At 42.5% G+C, this 22,029-nt stretch overlaps 1 protein-coding gene across 2 annotated transcripts in view; it reads left to right on the top strand.

Moving 5' to 3' along the window:
- Positions 1-4,073: 4,073 nt before the first annotated feature.
- Positions 4,074-22,029, top strand: part of LOC112247873 (E3 ubiquitin-protein ligase TRIM9) — an 88,133-nt gene continuing 70,177 nt past the window's right edge. For both annotated transcript variants that reach the window (XM_042325158.1, XM_042325157.1), the window contains exon 1: positions 4,074-5,050. In XM_042325158.1, the coding sequence (XP_042181092.1) occupies positions 4,100-5,050 (951 nt within the window). In that variant the 5' untranslated portion in view covers positions 4,074-4,099. The remainder of the gene's footprint in view (positions 5,051-22,029) is intronic.

Here is a 22,029-nt window from a genome sequence, read left to right as displayed (position 1 = left end):
GTTGCTAAAACACTCAAACCCCATTGGCTGAACAAAGTTCTCAGTTGCTAAAACACTCAAACCCCATTGGCTGAACAAAGTTCTCAGTTGCTAAAACACTCAAAACCCATTGGCTGAACAAAGTTCTCAGTTGCTAAAACACTCAAACCCCATTGGCTGAACAAAGTTCTCAGTTGCTAAAACACTCAAACCCCATTGGCTGAACAAAGTTCTCAGTTGCTAAAACACTCAAAACCCATTGGCTGAACAAAGTTCTCAGTTGCTAAAACACTCAAACCCCATTGGCTGAACAAAGTTCTCAGTTGCCTGGACTCATTTAGCTAATTATGCAGTCTGTTGTCAATACCTTACACCATTTCACATGGTAAAACACAATTTGCAGATCTCACTTAGACCTTTCAGCAAAACTCTAAACACATTCTCATTCTCTAAACACATTCTGCACTCTAATGCACATGTCATCCATACTGGTAAACACAAGTGGCAACAATCAAATACAAATAGAGAAGACATCTCATTGATTGAACACAACCATTCAAAATGGATTTAACCTGTTTAAAATGATGCGACACAACCAATATAAGCCAGTTCAGAGAGCAAACAGGTTGTTGAAGGTGGGAAGGAGAACGTCTGAGAATAGAAAGAAGAAACAATGTGAGAGGACGAGGACGAGTGCGTATGCGACGTAGGCGACGAGGAGGAAGAGGAGGGCAAGAAAGAGGAAGAGGAGGACGAAGATGAAGAGGAAGACAAAGAGTGGAAATATCTGATGAAATTCGAGCAACAGTTATAGACCATGTTCTTGTCCATGGACTGACAATGAGGGAAGCAGGACTTAGAATGCAACCCAATTTGAGCCGATGTTCTGTGTCCACCATAGTAAGGACATTCAGAGAAGAGAACAGGTGCGGTATACTACTATATTTTTGTAATTGCACATTTCCTGTACTACACTATATGCAGCTGTTTCAATAGACCTTTGTAAAGTTAATCACTGTATGTATTGTACTGCATGAATATGTTTTGTAACTGCACAACTAATTTTTGTAGAATTGCAAGGCTGCCACATACAAGTAGAAGAACAGCTATATTCACTGGGGAGCAAGAGGCCGTTATAGTTGGCATGGTCCTTCAAGATAATGCAATACGACTCAGAGAAATCCAGGAACGAGTGATACAAGACAACACACACTTCCAGGGAATTGACAGTGTGAGCATTTCCATTGGCCGTGTCTTCCATCGTAACAGGATGTGAATGAAACAAGTATACAGAGTACCTTTTGAGCGCAACTCACCAAGGGTGAAAGAACTGCGAGCTCAGTATGTGCAAGTAAGTGTACATTCAGAAACATTTACTGTAATCCAGATTGTCTACAGTACTAACACATACTATGTGAATGACATTACTCTTCAGTACATACAATGTATGTGAATCAGAAGCCTAATTGTACTCTACAGTATAGCACTGTCTCTGCACGACTTACAAAATCCTACATGCAGTATATTGTATTTCTACACAGACAATATTTGACTTGGAATCCTTGGACAGACCCCATGAGTTCATCTTTGTCGGTGAAGCAGGCTTCAATCTAACAAAGAGAGGCCGAAACATGATTGGACAGCGGGCCATTGTTGAAGTCCCTGGTCAACGAGGTGGCAATGTCACAATCTGTGCTGCTATCAGCAACCATGGTGTTCTACATCACCATGTTACACTCGGGCCATATAACACCCAGCACCTTCTAAGATTTATTGCCAATCTAAGAGATATTTTATTTGAGCAGCAGGTTCAAGAGCAGCAGGGTCAAGAGCTAAATGAGAATCCCATTCCCACCTATGTGATAGTGTGGGACAATGTCAGTTTCCACCGAGCTGCTCAGGTAAGGGAATGGTTTCACATCAATGGGCAGTTTATGAACTTGTACCTCCCTCCATACTCGCCTTTCCTGAATCCGATTGAGGAGTTTTTCTCCTCGTGGAGATGGAAAGTGTATGATAGACAACCCTACAACAGAGTAAATCTACTGCAAGCTATGGATTTAGCCTGTGGTGATATAGGTGAGGAATCATGTCAGGGCTGGATACGGCACACAAGAGGCTTCTTCCCCCGTTGCCTCAGGAGGGACAATATTGCTTGTGCTGTCGACGAAGTGCTCTGGCCTGACCCAGCCCAAAGACAAGAAGAAGCACATTGATCACATGTTTACTCCTTTGATTTTTCTCCCTTTTAGTATTGTATACTGTAGTACAGTGCATTGTAGGCTGTATACTGTACAATGGACAAATTGTATGGCCCTGAACATTGTGCTTTCCATTTATTAACAGTACTGACTGCTCAATAGATTGACTGGTTGGAGGTTCATATCAACAAAGAACAAGAATTACAGTATCACAGAGAGAAAGGACAGGTTTGTGAGATGCAGGGTACAGTACAGTAAAAATAGGGGTACAAGGAGGAGGAAGAACAAAAAAACAAATTGCAAAGAGCAAAGCAGAGAAGTCATTTCTGATCCATTTTTGAGCTACTATGATAGAACATGTTTTCCTTCATCAAAAGACAATGACAGATAAATCTGAATATTTTTTTTGATTAAAAATGTACTTCTCCCTGAGAATTGTATGTTTTGAACAATGTGTTTTCTATTTTTCGGTGTATTGTTTACTGACTGCTTGAGAGTGTATATCATTTTGATCACTTTGTTTATGATTTGAGAGCAGTGTTTGATTTGGAACAACAGGTAAAACTGTTTTGAGGTGAATGTTTCATTTTGCGAGAGGAGTCAGAGGTTTATGTAAATAGTGCTTGAAGATTAGGTTCTGTGTTTAATGTTTTCAGGAAATGGAGCAAAGGTTTCAGAAATGGTGTTTTAGCAATTGAGAAAAACTGTCATTTCATGGATTTGCCTTTGCTATGTTACTTCTACCCCTGAGTTCAGGAGAGAGAGAGAGAGAGAGAGAGAGAGAGAGAGAGAGAGAGAGAGAGAGAGAGAGAGAGAGAGAGAGAGAGAGAGAGAGAGAGAGAGAGAGAGAGAGAGAGAGAGAGAGAGAGAAAGCCTTGACTATGTACAGACTCAGTGAGCATAGCCTTGCTATTGAGAAAGGCCGCCGAGGCAGACATGGCTCTCAAGAGAAGACAGGCTATGTGCTCACTGCCCACAAAATGAGGTGGAAACTGAGCTGCACTTCCTAACCTCCTGCCCAATGTATGACCATATTAGAGAGACATATCCCTCAGATTACACAGATCCACAAAGAATTTGAAAACAAATCCAATTTTGAAAAACTCCCATATCTACTGGGTGAAATTCCACAGTGTGCCATCACAGCAGCAAGATTTGTGACCTGTTGCCACGAGAAAGGGCAACCAGTGAAGAACGAACACCATTGTAAATACAACCCATATTTATGCTTATTTATTTTATCTTGTGTCCTTTAGCCATTTGTACATTGTTAGAACACTGTATATATATATAATATGACATTTGTAATGTCTTTACTGTTTTGAAACTTCTGTATGTGTAATGTTTACTGTTAATTTTTGTTGTTTTTCACTTTATATATTCACTTTGTATGTTGTCTACCTCACTTGCTTTGGCAATGTTAACACATGTTTCCCATGCCAATAAAGCCCTTGAATTGAAATTGAATTGAATTGAGAGAGAGAGAGAGAGAGAGAGAGAGAGAGAGAGAGAGAGGGAGAGAGAGGGAGAGAGAGAGAGAGAGAGAGGAGAGAGAGAGAGAGAGAGAGAGAGAGAGAGAGAGAGAGAGAGAGAGAGAAAATGTGTATTATTGGTTCATGCTCATAGTTTCATAGACGACTGTGTTCTTAATTAGTAATATATTGTGTTGTTTCCAATCGATACCACTAAGAGAATTGAGAATGCCAGGCGCTGTCGTCATCGTATGGAAATTATGTTGTGGTAGAGCATACCTGACTGGTCTAGAACCATTAGACTGACGGCTGCTTTGTCCAATAGCTGCTCTGGATTAGCCGACGTTTGCAACACCGTTTGTGTATTGGCTAGAAAGTGAGTTGTCTCGGAATAGTTTGCAGAATATATTTGCCTGCCTCCTTCCAAGGTTGCATTTACTGTGGTGGATGGATGCTGAAAAAGACGACCGCTGGCAGTACACGCAACAGCTTTCTGATTTATCAAATATAACAACTTCTCTGGAATTGGGAGATACTATTTCTCTCCGAAGTGAATTTAAAATGGATGAAATGGAAGAAGAATTAAAATGTCCTGTCTGCGGATCTTTTTTCCGGGAGCCGATCCTTCTACCGTGCTCCCACAACATTTGCCTGGCTTGCGCTCGGAATATCCTAGTACAGACACCAGACGCCGAATCTCCACAGAGTAGCCGTGCGTCTGGCTCGGGGCTATCTGATTATGACTATCTAGACCTGGATAAGATGAGCTTGTACAGCGAAGCGGACAGTGGATATGGCTCCTATGGTGGATTCGTAAGTGCCCCGACCACCCCTTGCCAGAAATCCCCAAATGGTGTGCGTGTATTCCCCCCTGCCGTCCCCCAACCTCCTGCTCAGCACCACTTACTAGGACACCAGGGCTCTCTACCCCCTATCCCCCGGAACTCCTGCATCACCTGCCCGCAATGCCATCGCAGCCTCAACCTGGACGAAAGGGGGCTCCGCGGGTTTGCCAAGAACCGGGTGCTGGAAGGGGTTGTGGACCGGTACCAGCAGAGCAAAGCAGCCGCCCTCAAGTGTCAGCTCTGCGAGAAGAGTCCCAAAGAGGCCACTGTGATGTGCGAGCAATGTGACGTGTTCTACTGTGACCCTTGTCGCTTGAGGTGCCACCCCCCTCGAGGTCCGCTAGCCAAGCATCGCCTCGTGCCCCCGGCGCACGGCCGGGTAAGCCGTCGGACAAGTCCCCGGAAGATCTCTACTTGTACAGAGCACGAACTGGAGAACCTGAGCATGTACTGTGTTCAGTGCAAGATGCCGGTGTGTTACCAGTGTTTAGAGGAAGGGAAGCACGGAACACATGAAGTCAAGGCTCTGGGAGCTATGTGGAAACTACACAAGGTAATGTGCTTTTGCCAAATGGTTGCATTTATACCTCTGTTTTGTCTAATGTCATAAAGCGCATTTAACTCACCAATCATAGTCCTAAATTAGCCTCGCAAAGCCGCCTGATCCCATGAGCTTACATACCAGCAAGCACATTTGATTCCTTGGAAGTTGTGGGAATGCAAGTTTTTGGTTTGGTTCTGGGAAGGAAGCCAGAAGTGTCCTGGTAGATAATGTGTTGCTCAGTTGCTAGAGCATGGCTCAGTTGCTAGAGCATGGCTCGTGCACTGCCGGAGTCGAGGGTTCGATTCCCACAGTGGACAAGGAAAAACACTACAGTAAGAGTGTCTACTAAAATATCAAATGTTTAGATCTGAGAACTGAAGTGAACATTTCACCTGTTCTGATAACCTTCATGTTTAGTTCTGAGAACCTTCATGTTTAGTTCTGAGAACATTCATGTTTAGTTCTGAGAACATTCATGTTTAGTTCTGAGAACCTTCATGTTTAGTTCTGAGAACATTCATGTTTAGTTCTGAGAACCTTCATGTTTAGTTCTGAGAACCTTCATGTTTAGATCTGAGAACTGAAGTGAACATTTCACCTGTTCTGATAACCTTCATGTTTAGTCATGAGAACCTTCATGTTTAGTTCTGAGAACATTCATGTTTAGTTCTGAGAACCTTCATGTTTAGTTCTGAGAACCTTCATGTTTAGTTCTGAGAACATTCATGTTTAGTTCTGAGAACCTTCATGTTTAGTTCTGAGAACCTTCATGTTTAGATCTGAGAACTGAAGTGAACATTTCACCTGTTCTGAGAACCTTCATGTTTAGTTCTGAGAACCTTCATGTTTAGATCTGAGAACATTCATGTTTAGTTCTGAGAACCTTCATGTTTAGATCTGAGAACTTGAATGTTTAGTTCTGAGAACATTCATGTTTAGTTCTGAGAACCTTCATGTTTAGTTCTGAGAACCTTCATGTTTAGATCTGAGAACTGAAGTGAACATTTCACCTGTTCTGAGAACCTTCATGTTTAGTTCTGAGAACCTTCATGTTTAGATCTGAGAACTGAAATGAACATTTCACCTGTTCTGAGAACCTTCATGTTTAGTTCTGAGAACCTTCATGTTTAGATCTGAGAACTGAAGTGAACATTTCACCTGTTCTGAGAACCTTCATGTTTAGTTCTGAGAACATTCATGTTTAGTTCTGAGAACATTCATGTTTAGTTCTGAGAACCTTCATGTTTAGATCTGAGAACTGAAGTGAACATTTCACCTGTTCTGAGAACGTTTTCCTGGGATGTTTTATTAACAGAAATTATAGGTTATTTGAAGGTAATTAAATAAGGTTCTGAGAATGGAAATTAAAGGTTATTTGAAGGTTATTAAATTAAATAAGGTTCTGAGAACATTCTCTAAATGTTGTGAATGTTTTCAATTAAATCTAAAGGTGCGATATGCATAAATTGCGCCACCATTTTCTGGTTCCAAAAATTCTAATAGTTTGCCTAATTTCAGTTTATGACAAAACAAGCAGTCATTGTGTAGAGAATCAATTGTACCATCTGAATTACAGTGAAATATATTTTCCATTGGCAAAAATACAGTATTTTTAGCTGTTTGAAGCTGGTGTACAAAACAGAAAGTAAAAGAAGCAAAAAAATGAACTTAATTAACAGGCAGCATAGAAAATACGCACATAGAAGAGATATACCGCTTCTTAGTCTTGCTTTCAATGAAAATGACAGATCGATAACTCACATTTCTATGTGAATTTGGTCAGTCCCCCAAAAAGTTACATTCAGCAGTTTAGAGTTTTTTTTTTTGTGCATAACTTCCTTAAAACTTTCACAGAATGTTTCTAAAATACTTTTAATTACACTGTTAGCTTAGGTTAACTGTTCTGAACACCAAGCACTGATAAGACACATGGAAATTCATTGGCTTAGCCATGTAAACACATTCATTTTTTTGTTGTGGCACAGCGTCAGTAAGATTCAAATCTATGATCTTCTGTTAGGTTTCCATGGAAATTAGTTCTCTGTGCCACCAGGATGCAGCTAGCATGCCATGTTTTTTTTTAAAACTCATACAGAGCTGGGGGTTTTTGAGACTCCATTTCAAAGGTAACAAGCACTCATTAAGATCAGGTGTGGCTAATTAGTGGGCGTGGCCAACACACCTGAACACACTTAACAAGATAGAGGATAGAGTTTTGTTGACACTGAGAACATGTATATGTATATATTTTTAAATAATATTCTTTGAATGTTACTAATGTTTTCTTGTGGTATTTATGGAAAGTTTTTAAATAGAACCACGAGGAAACCTGCAGAAACCGATATAATGAAGTACTGAAATACCCACAAAAGAATGTTGTTTCTTAACATTCTCTGAACGTTCTGAGAACATTACTTTTAATATAACCACGAGGAAACCTTTAGGAAGCGTTATGCTGAAGTATTGACATTCCAACCTAAAGAAACATATGGTTCTCAGAACATTATGTGCTAGCTGGGTATATCCTGCACCCTTCCCAGAACTATATGGTAATGTTATATGCACAATAACCATAGGATAACCATACTATCATCAAGCTCTAAGAAACATATGGTTCTCAGAACGTTATGTGCTAGCTGGGATGGTTCTCAGAACGTTATGTGCTAACTGGGATGGTTCTAAGAACGTTATGTGCCACCTGGGATGGTTCTAAGAACGTTATGTGCCAGCTGGGATGGTTCTAAGAACGTTATGTGCCAGCTGGGATGGTTCTAAGAACGTTATGTGCCAGCTGGGATGAATGTTGCTGCACAGCATGAAATCAGTCTGGTATTTACAAGGTTACAAGGTTAGTCCTAAATGGGCCCCTATATGAATGTCGTTCATTAATGCAATTGTGGAAACGAATAGCGTGTAGTAGTCTAGATTTAATAAGCCTAACCTATACTTTATTTTCAGCTCCAATTGAATTGTGGGTAGCCTAGATTACTAAATAATGTGTAATAATACAATACTACATTTTTGTTGTTCACTTCACTTCAGTCTCTAGAGTAGCCTGATATGACGACCTGCGGGCCTATCTACTTCAATGTGGTCGGCAGCCCCAAAAATAAATATATATATATACCGGTATAAATCACAGCAGTTTCACCGGAGGTGTCATTGTCCTTTTAACAGACAAGCCTCTTACGCCTTGATGAAACCAACAGTGTCATTGCATCAATACTGCGTAATAAATTCTGCATTCAAACTTCTTCTTTTTTCAGGATGTAATCCAATTTTTATTTATTTTTTTGTGGATATGTGTGCAACAAAAGTTCAACATTCACCGTTTGCTACTATTTCTGTCAAGTCGTACGTGTGCAGTTTGATGCGTATGTTGGTTAAATCCAGCATCACACAGAACCCACTGCAGTGCAACGCTGCAAGGCAAATGCAGCTTTCCATTTAAGCAATAATTACCAATGTTATTAGAGCAGTAAAATATATATATATATATATTGTCATACCCATGGTACATGGCGAATATACCGCGGCGAAGGACTGTGCTTAGGCACGACACAATGCCTTTTAATGCTATTATAAAACTGGTTAGCAATGTTATTAGAGCAGTAAAATATATATATATATATATTGTCATACCCATGGTATATGGTCTGATATACCACAGCTTTCAGCCAATCAGCATTCAGTACTTCTTCTAGTGTACCAAAGCAATGCCAAATGCATCATACCGGCTGTATTCCTGTATTCCGAAAGTTATGTATCTTGAAAACGTGATTGCAGACATGTCAAATAGTGGACTGATGCTATTATAAAACTGGTTAATGTTAAACAGTAAAATACCAAAATATATTGTCATTTTTGGGTGGAGACTGTTTAGGCACTTTAACAATGCCTTTTAATGCTATTATAAAACAAATATTCAAATGTATTAAAAAATGATCTTTTGAAAAAAGTTTCTAGAATACCCTTTTAATCTAAAAGGACAGACAGAACACCCTCTAGGACAGATAGAACACCCAATCAGGACAGACAGAACACCCTCTAGGACAGACAGAACACCCTCTAGGACAGTCAGAACACCAAAATCTAGGACAGTCAGAACACCCTCTAAAAAGGACAGACAGAACACCCTCTAGGACAGACAGAACACCCTCTAGGACAGACAGAGCACAGAGCACCCTCTAGGACAGACAGAACACCCTCTAGGACAGACAGAACACCCTCTAGGACAGACAGAGCACCCTCTAGGACAGACAGAACACCCTCTAGGACAGACAGAACACCCTCTAGGACAGACAGAACACCCTCTAGGACAGACAGACAGCCTTAGAAACACACACACTACCACACACACACACACACACACACACACACACACACACACACACACACACACACACACACACACACACACACACACACACACACACACACACACACACACACACACATCCTCCAATGATCTTTTGAAAAAGTTTCTAGAATACCCTCTAGGACAGTCAGAACACCCTTTAGGACAGACAGAACACCCTCTAGGACAGACAGACAGCCTTAGAAACACACACACTACACACACACACACACACACACACACACACACACACACACACACACACACACACACACACACACACACACAGACAGATAGACTCAATGTAATGCCAGTGCACCAGTGTGTTATCCTAGGTAGTATTCCCACACCTAGCAGACAGTAGGAAACTGATGAATGACCATTCAGCTGTCAATTCAATTCAATTCAAGGGCTTTATTGGCATGGGAAACATGTGTTAACATTGCCAAGGCAAGTGAGGTAGATAATAGGGGATAGGGTGCACTATATAGGGAATAGTGTGCACTATATAGGGCATAGGGTGCACTATATAGAGAATAGTGTGCACTATATAGGGAATAGTGTGTACTATATAGGGGATAGGGTGCACTATATAGGGAATAGGGTGCACTATATAGGGAATAGGGTGCACTATATAGGGAATAGGGTGCACTATATAGAGAATAGTGTGCACTATATAGGGAATAGGGTGCACTATATAGGGAATAGGATGCACTATATAGGGGATAGGGTACACTATATAGAGAATAGTGTGCACTATATAGGGGATAGGGTGCACTATATAGAGAATAGTGTGCACTATATAGGGAATAGGGTGTACTATATAGAGAATAGTGTGCACTATATAGGGAATAGGGTGCACTATATAGGGAATAGGGTGCACTATATAGGGAATAGTGTGCACTATATAGAGAATAGTGTGCACTATATAGGGAATAGGGTGCACTATATAGAGAATAGTGTGCACTATATAGGGATAGGGTGCACTATATAGGGAATAGTGTGCACTATATAGGGAATAGGGTGCACTATATAGAATAGGGTGCAATAGTGCACTATATGTGCACTATATAGGGAATAGGTTGCACTAGATAGGGAATAGGGTGCACTATATAGGGAATAGGGTGCACTAGATAGGGAATAGGGTGCACTAGAATGGGAATAGGGTGCACTATATAGGGGAATAGGGTGCACTAGATAGGAATAGGGTGCACTAGATACGGGAATAGGGTGCACTAGATAGGGAATAGGGTGCACGAGATAGGGAATAGGTTGCACTAGATAGGGAATAGGGTGCACTAGATAGGGAATAGGTTGAACTAGATAGGGTGCACTCTGTAGAGAAAAGGGTGCACTAGATAGGAAATAGGGTGCACTAGATAGGGAATAGGGTGCACTAGATAGGGAATAGGGTGCACTAGATAGGGAATAAGGTGCACTAGAATGGGAATAGGGTGCACTATATAGGGAATGGGTTGCACTAGATAGGGAATAGGGTGCACTAGACAGGGAATAGGTTGAACTAGATAGGGTGCACTCTGTAGAGAAAACGGTGCACTAGATAGGAAATAGGGTGCACTAGATAGGGGAATAGGGTGCACTAGATAGGGGAATAGGGTGCACTAGATAGGGAATAAGGTGCACTAGAATGGGAATAGGGTGCACTAGATAGGGAATAAGGTGCACTAGAATGGGAATAGGGTGCACTATATAGGGAATGGGTTGCACTAGATAGGGAATAGGGTGCACTAGACAGGGAATAGGTTGAACTAGATAGGGTGCACTCTGTAGAGAAAACGGTGCACTAGATAGGAAATAGGGTGCACTAGATAGGGGAATAGGGTGCACTAGATAGGGGAATAGGTTGAACTAGATAGGGTGCACGAGATAGGGAATAGGTTGCACTAGATAGGGAATAGGGTGCACTAGATAGGGGAATAGGTTGAACTAGATAGGGTGCACGAGATAGGGAATAGGTTGCACTAGATAGGGAATAGGGTGCACTAGATAGGGAATAGGTTGAACTAGATAGGGTGCACTAGATAGAGAAAAGGGTGCACTAGATAGGGAATAGTGTGCACTAGATAGGGAATAGGGTGCACTAGATAGGGGAATAGGTTGAACTAGATAGGGTGCACTAGATAGGGAATAGGGTGCACTATATAGGGAATAGGTTGCACTAGATAGGAATAGGTTGCACTAGATAGGAATAGGGTGCACTAGATAGAGAAAAGGGTGCACTAGATAGAGAAAAGGGTGCACTAGATTGGGAATAGGGTGCACTAGATAGGGTGCACTATATAGAGAAAAGGGTGCACTAGATAGGGAATAGGGTGCACTAGATAGGGAATAGGGTGCACTAGATAGGGAATAGGGTGCACTAGAATGGGAATAGGGTGCACTATATAGGGAATAGGTTGCACTAGATAAGGAATAGGTTGCACTAGATAGGGAATAGGTTGAACTAGATAGGGTGCACTAGATAGAGAAAACAGTGCACTAGATAGGGAATAGGGTGCACTAGATAAGGAATAGGTTGCACTAGATAGGGAATAGGTTGAACTAGATAGGGTGCACTAGATAGAGAATAGGTTGTACTAGATAGGGAATAGGGTGCACTAGATAGGGTGCACTATATAGAGAAAAGGGTGCACTATATAGGGAATAGGTTGCACTAGATAGGGAATAGGGTGCACCAGATAGGGAATAGGTTGAACTAGATAGAGTGCACTATGTAGAGAAAAGGGCGCACTAGATAGGGAATAGGCTGCACTAGATAGGGTGCACTATATAGAGAAAAGGGTGCACTAGATAGGGAATAGGGTGCACTAGATAGGGAATAGTGTGCACTATACAGGGGATAGGGTGCACTATATAGAGAATAGTGTGCACTATATAGGGAATAGTGTGCACTATATAGGGAATAGGGTGCACTATATAGGGAATAGTGTGCACTATATAGGGAATAGGGTGCACTATATAGGGAATAGTGTGCACTATATAGAGAATAGGTGCACTATATAGGAATAGTGTGCACTATAGGGAATAGGTGGGATAGGGTGCACTATATAGGGAATAGGGTGCACTAGATAGGGAATAGGTTGAACTAGATAGGGTGCACTCTGTAGAGAAAAGGGCGCACTAGATAGGGAATAGGCTGCACTAGATAGGGTGCACTATATAGAGAAAAGGGTGCACTAGATAGGGAATAGGGTGCACTAGATAGGGAATAGTGTGCACTATATAGGGGATAGGGTGCACTATATAGAGAATAGGTGCACTAGATAGGGAATAGGTGCACTATATAGGGAATAGGGTGCACTATATAGGAATAGTGTGCACTATATAGAGAATAGTGTGCACTATATAGGGAATAGTGTGCACTATATAGGGGATAGGGTGCACTATATAGGGAATAGGGTGCACTAGATAGGGAATAGGTTGAACTAGATAGGGTGCACTCTGTAGAGAAAAGGGTGCACTAGATAGGAAATAGGGTGCACTAGATAGGGAAATAGGGTGCACTAGATAGGGGAATAGGGTGCACTAGATAGGGGAATAGGTTGAACTAGATAGGGTGCACTAGATAGAGAAAAGGGTGCACTAGATAGGGAATAGGGTGCACTAGATAGGGTGCACTATATAGAGAAAAGGGTGCACTAGATAGGGAATAGGGTGCACTAGATAGGGTGCACTATATATAGAAAAGGGTGCACTAGATAGGGAATAGGGTGCACTAGATAGAGAAAAGGGTGCACTAGATAGGGAATAGGGTGCACTAGATAGGGTGCACTATATAGAGAAAAGGGTGCACTAGATAGGGAATAGGGTGCACTAGATAGGGAATAGGGTGCACTAGATCGGGAATAGGGTGCACTATATAGGGAATAGGTTGCACTAGATAAGGAATAGGTTGCACTAGATAGGGAATAGGTTGCACTAGATAGGGAATAGGGTGAACTAGATAGAGAAAAGGGTGCACTAGATTGGGAATAGGGTGCACTAGATAGGGTGCACTATATAGAGAAAAGGGTGCACTAGATAGGGAATAGGGTGCACTAGATAGGGGAATAGGGTGCACTAGATAGGGAATAGGGTGCACTAGAATGGGAATAGGGTGCACTATATAGGGAATAGGTTGCACTAGATAGAGAATAGGTTGCACTAGATAGGGAATAGGGTGCACTAGATAGGGTGCACTATATAGAGAAAAGGGTGCACTATATAGGGAATAGGTTGCACTAGATAGGGAATAGGGTGCACCAGATAGGGAATAGGTTGAACTAGATAGAGTGCACTATGTAGAGAAAAGGGCGCACTAGATAGGGAATAGGCTGCACTAGATAGGGTGCACTATATAGAGAAAAGGGTGCACTAGATAGGAATAGGGTGCACTAGATAGGGAATAGTGTGCACTATACAGGGATAGGGTGCACTATATAGAGAATAGTGTGCACTATATAGGGAATAGTGTGCACTATATAGGGAATAGGGTGCACTATATAGGGAATAGTGTGCACTATATAGGGAATAGGGTGCACTATATAGGGAATAGTGTGCACTATATAAGGGATAGGGTGCACTATATAGGGAATAGGGTGCACTATATAGGGAATAGGGTGCACTATATAGAGAATAGTGTGCACTATATAGGGAATAGTGTGCACTATATAGGGGATAGGGTGCACTATATAGGGAATAGGGTGCACTAGATAGGGAATAGGTTGAACTAGATAGGGTGCACTCTGTAGAGAAAAGGGTGCACTAGATAGGAAATAGGGTGCACTAGATAGGGAAATAGGGTGCACTAGATAGGGGAATAGGGTGCACTAGATAGGGGAATAGGTTGAACTAGATAGGGTGCACTAGATAGAGAAAAGGGTGCACTAGATAGGGAATAGGGTGCACTAGATAGGGGAATAGGTTGAACTAGATAGGGTGCACTAGATAGGGAATAGGTGCACTAGATAGGGAATAGGGTGCACTAGATAGGGAATAGGTTGAACTAGAATAGGGTGCACTCTGTAGAGAAAAGGGTGCACTAGATAGGAAATAGGGTGCACTAGATAGGGAATAGGGTGCACTAGATAGGGAATAGGGTGCACTAGATAGGGAATAAGGTGCACTAGAATGGGAATAGTGTGCACTATATAGGGGATAGGGTGCACTATATAGAGAATAGGTGCACTATATAGGGAATAGTGTGCACTATATAGGGAATAGGGTGCACTATATAGGGAATAGGGTGCACTAGATAGGGAATAGGTTGAACTAGATAGGGAATAGGGTGCACTAGATAGAGAAAAGGGTGCACTAGATAGGAAATAGGGTGCACTAGATAGGGGAATAGGGTGCACTAGATAGGGAATAGGGTGCACTAGATAGGGAATAGGGTGCACTAGATAGAGAAAAGGGTGCACTAGATAGGGAATAGGGTGCACTAGATAGGGAATAGGTTGAACTAGATAGGGAATGCACTAGATAGGGAATAGGTTGCACTAGATAGGGAATAGGGTGCACTAGATAGGGAATAGGTTGAACTAGATAGGGTGCACTCTATAGAGAAAAGGGTGCACTAGATAGGAAATAGGGTGCACTAGATAGGGAATAGGGTGCACTAGATAGGGAATAGGGTGCACTAGATAGGGAATAGGTGCACTAGAATGGGAATAGGGTGCACTATATAGGGAATAGGGTTGCACTAGATAGAGAATAGGGTGCACTAGATAGGGAATAGGTTGAACTAGATAGGGTGCACTGTAGAGAAAACGGTGCACTAGATAGGAAATAGGGTGCACTAGATAGGGAATAGGGTGCACTAGATAGGGAATAGGGTGCACTAGATAGGAATAAGGTGCACTAGAATGGGAATAGGGTGCACTAGATAGGGAATAAGGTGCACTAGAATGGGAATAGGGTGCACTATATAGGGAATAGGTTGCACTAGATAGGGAATAGGGTGCACTAGATACAGGGAATAGGTTGAACTAGATAGGGTGCACTCTGTAGAGAAAAGGGTGCACTAGATAGGAAATAGGGTGCACTAGATAGGGGAATAGGGTGCACTAGATAGGGGAATAGGTTGAACTAGATTAGGGTGCACTAGATAGAGAAAAGGGTGCACTAGATAGGGAATAGGGTGCACTAGATAGGGTGCACTATATAGAGAAAAGGGTGCACTAGATAGGGAATAGGGTGCACTAGATAGGGAATTTGGGTGCACTAGATTGGGAATAGGTTGCACTAGATAAGGAATAGGTTGCACTAGATAGGGAATAGGGTGCACTAGACATAGAAAAGGGTGCACTAGATAGGGAATAGGGTGCACTAGATAAGGGAATAGGGTGTACTAGATATGGAATACGGTGCACTAGATAGGGAATAGGGTGCACTAGATAGGGGAATAGGGTGCACTAGATAGGGAATAGGGTGCACTAGAATGGGAATAGGGTGCACTATATAGGGAATAGGTTGCACTAGATAAGGAATAGGTTGCACTAGATAGGGAATAGGTTGAACTAGATAGGGTGCACTAGATAGAGAAAACAGTGCACTAGATAGGGAATAGGGTGCACTAGATAGGAATAGGTTGCACTAGATAGGGAATAGGTTGAACTAGATAGGGTGCACTAGATAGAGAATAGGTTGCACTAGATAGGGAATAGGGTGCACTAGATAGGGTGCACTATATAGAGAAAAGGGTGCACTATATAGGGAATAGGTTGCACTAGATAGGGAATAGGGTGCACCAGATAGGGAATAGGTTGAACTAGATAGAGTGCACTATGATAGAGAAAAGGGCGCACTAGATAGGGAATAGGGCTGCACTAGATAGGGTGCACTATATAGAGAAAAGGGTGCACTAGATAGGGAATAGGGTGCACTAGATAGGGAATAGTGTGTACTATATAGGGGATAGGGTGCACTATATAGAGAATAGTGTGCACTATATAGGGAATAGTGTGCACTATATAGGGAATAGGGTGCACTATATAGGGAATAGTGTGCACTATATAGGGAATAGGGTGCACTATATAGGGAATAGTGTGCACTATATAAGGGATAGGGTGCACTATATAGGGAATAGGGTGCACTATATAGGGAATAGGGTGCACTATATAGGGAATAGGGTGCACTATATAGAGAATAGTGTGCACTATATAGGGAATAGTGTGCACTATATAGGGGATAGGGTGCACTATATAGGGAATAGGGTGCACTAGATAGGGAATAGGTTGAACTAGATAGGGTGCACTCTGTAGAGAAAAGGGTGCACTAGATAGGAAATAGGGTGCACTAGATAGGGAAATAGGGTGCACTAGATAGGGAATAGGGTGCACTAGATAGGGAATAGGTTGAACTAGATAGGGTGCACTAGATAGAGAAAAGGGTGCACTAGATAGGGAATAGGGTGCACTAGATAGGGTGCACTATATAGAGAAAAGGGTGCACTAGATAGGGAATAGGGTGCACTAGATAGGGTGCACTATATAGAGAAAAGGGTGCACTAGATAGGGAATAGGGTGCACTAGATAGAGAAAGGGTGCACTAGATAGGGAATAGGGTGCACTAGATCGGGAATAGGGTGCACTAGATAGGGAATAGGGCACTAGATTGCACTAGATAGGAATAGGTGCACTAGATAGGGAATAGGGTGCACTAGATAGAGAAAAGGGTGCACTAGATAGAGAAAAGGGTGCACTAGATTGGGAATAGGGTGCACTAGATAGGGTGCACTATATAGAGAAAAGGGTGCACTAGATAGGGAATAGGGTGCACTAGATAGGGAATAGGGTGCACTAGATAGGGAATAGGGTGCACTAGAATGGGAATAGGGTGCACTATATAGGGAATAGGTTGCACTAGATAGAGAATAGGTTGCACTAGATAGGGAATAGGGTGCACTAGATAGGGTGCACTATATAGAGAAAAGAATAGGTGCACTATATAGGGAATAGGTTGCACTAGATAGGGAATAGGGTGCACCAGATAGGGAATAGGTTGAACTAGATAGAGTGCACTATGTAGAGAAAAGGGCGCACTAGATAGGGAATAGGCTGCACTAGATAGGGTGCACTATATAGAGAAAAGGGTGCACTAGATAGGGAATAGGGTGCACTAGATAGGGAATAGTGTGCACTATACAGGGATAGGGTGCACTATATAGGGAATAGTGTGCACTATATAGGGAATAGGGTGCACTATATAGGGAATAGTGTGCACTATATAGGGAATAGGGTGCACTATATAGGGAATAGTGTGCACTATATAGGGATAGGGTGCACTATATAGGGAATAGGGTGCACTATATAGGGAATAGGGTGCACTATATAGAGAATAGTGTGCACTATATAGGGAATAGTGTGCACTATATAGGGGATAGGGTGCACTATATAGGGAATAGGGTGCACTAGATAGGGAATAGGCTGAACTAGATAGGGTGCACTCTGTAGAGAAAAGGGTGCACTAGATAGGGGAATAGGTTGAACTAGATAGGGTGCACTAGATAAAGTAAAGGGTGCACTAGATAGGGAATAGGTTGAACTAGATAGGGTGCACTAGATAGAGAAAAGGGTGCACTAGATAGGGAATAGGGTGCACTAGATAGGGTGCACTATATAGGAAAAGGGTGCACTAGATAGGGAATAGGGTGCACTAGATAGGGTGCACTATATATAGAAAAGGGTGCACTAGATAGGGAATAGGGTGCACTAGATATAGAAAAGGGTGCACTAGATAGGGAATAGGGTGCACTATATAGGGGATAGGGTGCACTATATAGGGAATAGGGTGCACTAGATAGGGAATAGGTTGAACTAGATAGGGTGCACTCTGTAGAGAAAAGGGTGCACTAGATAGGAAATAGGGTGCACTAGATAGGGAAATAGGGTGCACTAGATAGGGAATAGGGTGCACTAGATAGGGGAATAGGGTGCACTAGATAGGGAATAGGTTGCACTATATATGGAATAGGGTGCACTAGATAGGGTGCACCATATAGAGAAAAGTGTGCACTAGATAGGGAATAGGGTGCACTAGATAGGGGAATAGGGTGCACTAGATAGGGAATAGGGTGCACTAGTTAGGTTGCACTATATAGAGAAAAGGGTGCACTAGATAGGGAATAGGGTGCACTAGATAGGGAATAGGGTGCACTAGATAGGGAATAGGGTGCACTAGATAGGGTGCACTATATAGAGAAAAGGGTGCACTAGATAGGGAATAGGGTGCACTAGATAGGGAATAGGGTGCACTAGATATGGAATAGGGTGCACTAGATAGGGTGCACTATATAGAGAAAAGGGTGCACTAGATAGGGAATAGGGTGCAATAGATAGGGTGCACTATATAGAGAAAAGGGTGCACTAGATAGGGAATAGGGTGCACTAGATAGGGAATAGTGTGCACTATATAGTGGATAGGGTGCACTATATAGAGAATAGTGTGCACTATATATGGAATAGTGTGTACTATATAGGGGATAGGGTGCACTATATAGGGAATAGTGTGCACTATATAGGGAATAGGGTGCACTAGATAGGGAATAGGGTGCACTATATAGGGAATAGTGTGCACTAGATTGGGAATAGGTTGCACTAGATAAGGAATAGGTTGCACTAGATAGGGAATAGGGTGCACTAGACATAGAAAAGGGTGCACTAGATAGGGAATAGGGTGCACTAGATAAGGGAATAGGGTGTACTAGATATGGAATACGGTGCACTAGATAGGGAATAGGGTGCACTAGATAGGGAAAAGGGTGCACTAGATAGGGAATAGGGTGCACTAGATAGGGAATAGGGTGCACTAGATAGGGAATAGGGTGCACTAGATAGGGAATAGGGTGCACTAGTTAGGTTGCACTATATAGAGAAAAGGGTGCACTAGATAGGGAATAGGGTGCACTAGATAGGGGAATAGGTTGCACTACATAGGGAATAGGGTGCACTATATAGGGGAATAGGGTGCACAAGATAGGGAATAGGGTGCACTAGATAGGGGAATAGTGTGCACTAGATAGGGAATATGGTGCACTATATAGGGTGCACTAGATAGGGAATAGGGTGCATTAGATAGGGTGCACTATGTAGGGAATAGGGTGCACTAGATAGGGGAATAGTGTGCACTAGATAGGGAATAGGGTGTACTATATAGGGTGCACTATATAGGGAATAGGGTGGACTAGATAGGGAATAAGGTGCACTAGATAGGGAATAGGGTGCATTAGATAAGGAATAGGGTGCATTAGATAGGGGAATAGGGTGCACTAGATAAGGAATAGGGTGCATTAGATAGGGGAATAGGGTGCATTAGATAGGGGAATAGTGTGCACTAGATAGGTGAATAGGGTGCACTAGATAGGGAATAGGGTGCACTTTATAGGGAATAGGTTGCACTAGATAAGGAATAGGTTGCACTAGATAGGGAATAGGGTGCACTAGACATAGAAAGGGTGCACTAGATCGGGAATAGGATGCACTATATAGGGAATAGGTTGCACTAGAATGGGAATTGGGTGCACTATATAGGAGAATAGGGTGCACTAGATAAGGAATAGGGTGCACTAGATAGGGAATAGGGTGCACTAGATAGGGAATAGGGTGCACTAGATAGGGGAATAGGGTGGACTAGATAGGGAATAGGGTGCACTAGATAGGGGAATAGGGTGCACTAGATAGGGGAATAGGGTGCACTAGATAGGGAATAGTGTGAACTAGAATGGGAATAGGGTGCACTTTATAGGGAGAATAGGGTGCACTAGATAAGGAATAGGGTGCACTAGATAGGGAATAGGATGCACTAGATAGGGAATAGGTTGCACTAGAATGGGAATTGGGTGCACTATATAGGAGAATAGGGTGCACTAGATAGGGAATAGGGTGCACTAGATAGGGAATAGGGTGCACTAGATAGGGAATAGGGTGCACTAGAATAGGAATAGGGTGCACTATATAGGGAATATGTTGCACTAGATAGGGAATAGGGTGCACTAGATAGGGAATAGGGTGCACTAGAATGGGAATAGGGTGCACTATATAGGGAATAGGTTGCACTAGATAGGGAATAGGGTGCTCTAGATAGGGAATAGGTTGAAGTAGATAGGGTGCACGATGTAGAGAAAAGGGTGCACTAGATAGGAAATAGGGTGCACTAGATAGGGGAATAGGGTGCACTAGATAGGGGAATTGGTTGAACTAGATTAGGGTGCACTAGATAGAGAAAAGGGTGCACTAGTTAGGGAATAGGGTGCACTAGATAGGGTGCACTATATAGAGAAAAGGGTGCACTAGATAGGGAATAGGGTGCTAGATAGGGGAATAGGTTGCACTACATAGGGAATAGGGTTCACTATATAGGGGAATAGGGTGCACAAGATAGGGAATAGGGTGCACTAGGATGGGGAATAGTGTGCACTAGATAGGGAATATGGTGCACTATATAGGGTGCACTAGATAGGGAATAGGGTGCATTAGATAGGGTGCACTATGTAGGGAATAGGGTGCACTAGATAGGGGAATAGTGTGCACTAGATAGGGAATAGGGTGTACTATATAGGGTGCACTATATAGGGAATAGGGTGGACTAGATAGGGAATAAGGTGCACTAGATAGGGAATAGGGTGCATTAGATAAGGAATAGGGTGCATTATATAGGGGAATATGGTGCACTAGATAAGGAATAGGGTGCATTAGATAGGGGAATAGGGTGCATTAGATAGGGGAATAGTGTGCACTAGATAGGTGAATAGGGTGCACTAGATAGGGAATAGTGTCACGCCCTGGTCAAAGTATTTTGTGTTTATCTTTATGTATTTGGTCAGGCCAGGGTGTGGCATGGGGTTTTTGTAATTGTGGTGTGTTTGTCTTGGGGTTTTGGTGGTGGTATTGGGATTGTAGCTTAGTGGGTTATCTAGCAAAGTCTATGGCTGTCTGGAATGGTTCTCAATCAGAGGCAGGTGCTTATCGTTGTCTCTGATTGGGAACCATATTTAGGCAGCCATATTCTTTGAGTTTGTCGTGGGTGATTGTCCTTAGTGTCCTATGTGTACTCTCGGTTAGTTTGCACGAGATAGGCTGTTTCGATTACGTTTATTGTTTTGTTTAGTGTTCGTGTTTCTTTATTTGATTAAACATGAATCTCAATCGACACGCTGCAGTTTGGTCCGACTCTCCTTCATCACCACTAGAAAACCGTTACAAATAGGGTGCACTAGATAGGGAATAGGGTGCACTAGATAGGGAATAGGGTGCATTAGATAGGGGAATAGGGTGCACTAGATAGGGAATAGGGTGCACTAGATAGGGAATAGGGTGCACTAGATAGGGAATAGGGTGCACTAGATAGGGAATAGGGTGCACTAGATAGGGAATAGGGTGCACTAGATAGGGAATAGGGTGCACTAGATAGGGAATAGGGTGCACTAGATAGGGAATAGGGTGCACTAGATAGGGAATAGGGTGCACTAGATAGGGAATAGGGTGCACTAGATAGGGAATAGGGTGCACTAGATAGGGAATAGGGTGCACTAGATAGGGAATAGGGTGCACTAGATAGGGAATAGGGTGCACTAGATAGGGAATAGGGTACACTAGATAGGGAATAGGGTACACTAGATAGGGAATAGGGTGCA

Source organism: Oncorhynchus tshawytscha, linkage group LG08 (assembly GCF_018296145.1).
Source record: "Oncorhynchus tshawytscha isolate Ot180627B linkage group LG08, Otsh_v2.0, whole genome shotgun sequence".
NCBI lineage: Eukaryota > Metazoa > Chordata > Actinopteri > Salmoniformes > Salmonidae > Oncorhynchus > Oncorhynchus tshawytscha.
Note: the sequence above shows the minus strand (reverse complement) of the source record. Positions and strands in the feature narration are given on the sequence as shown.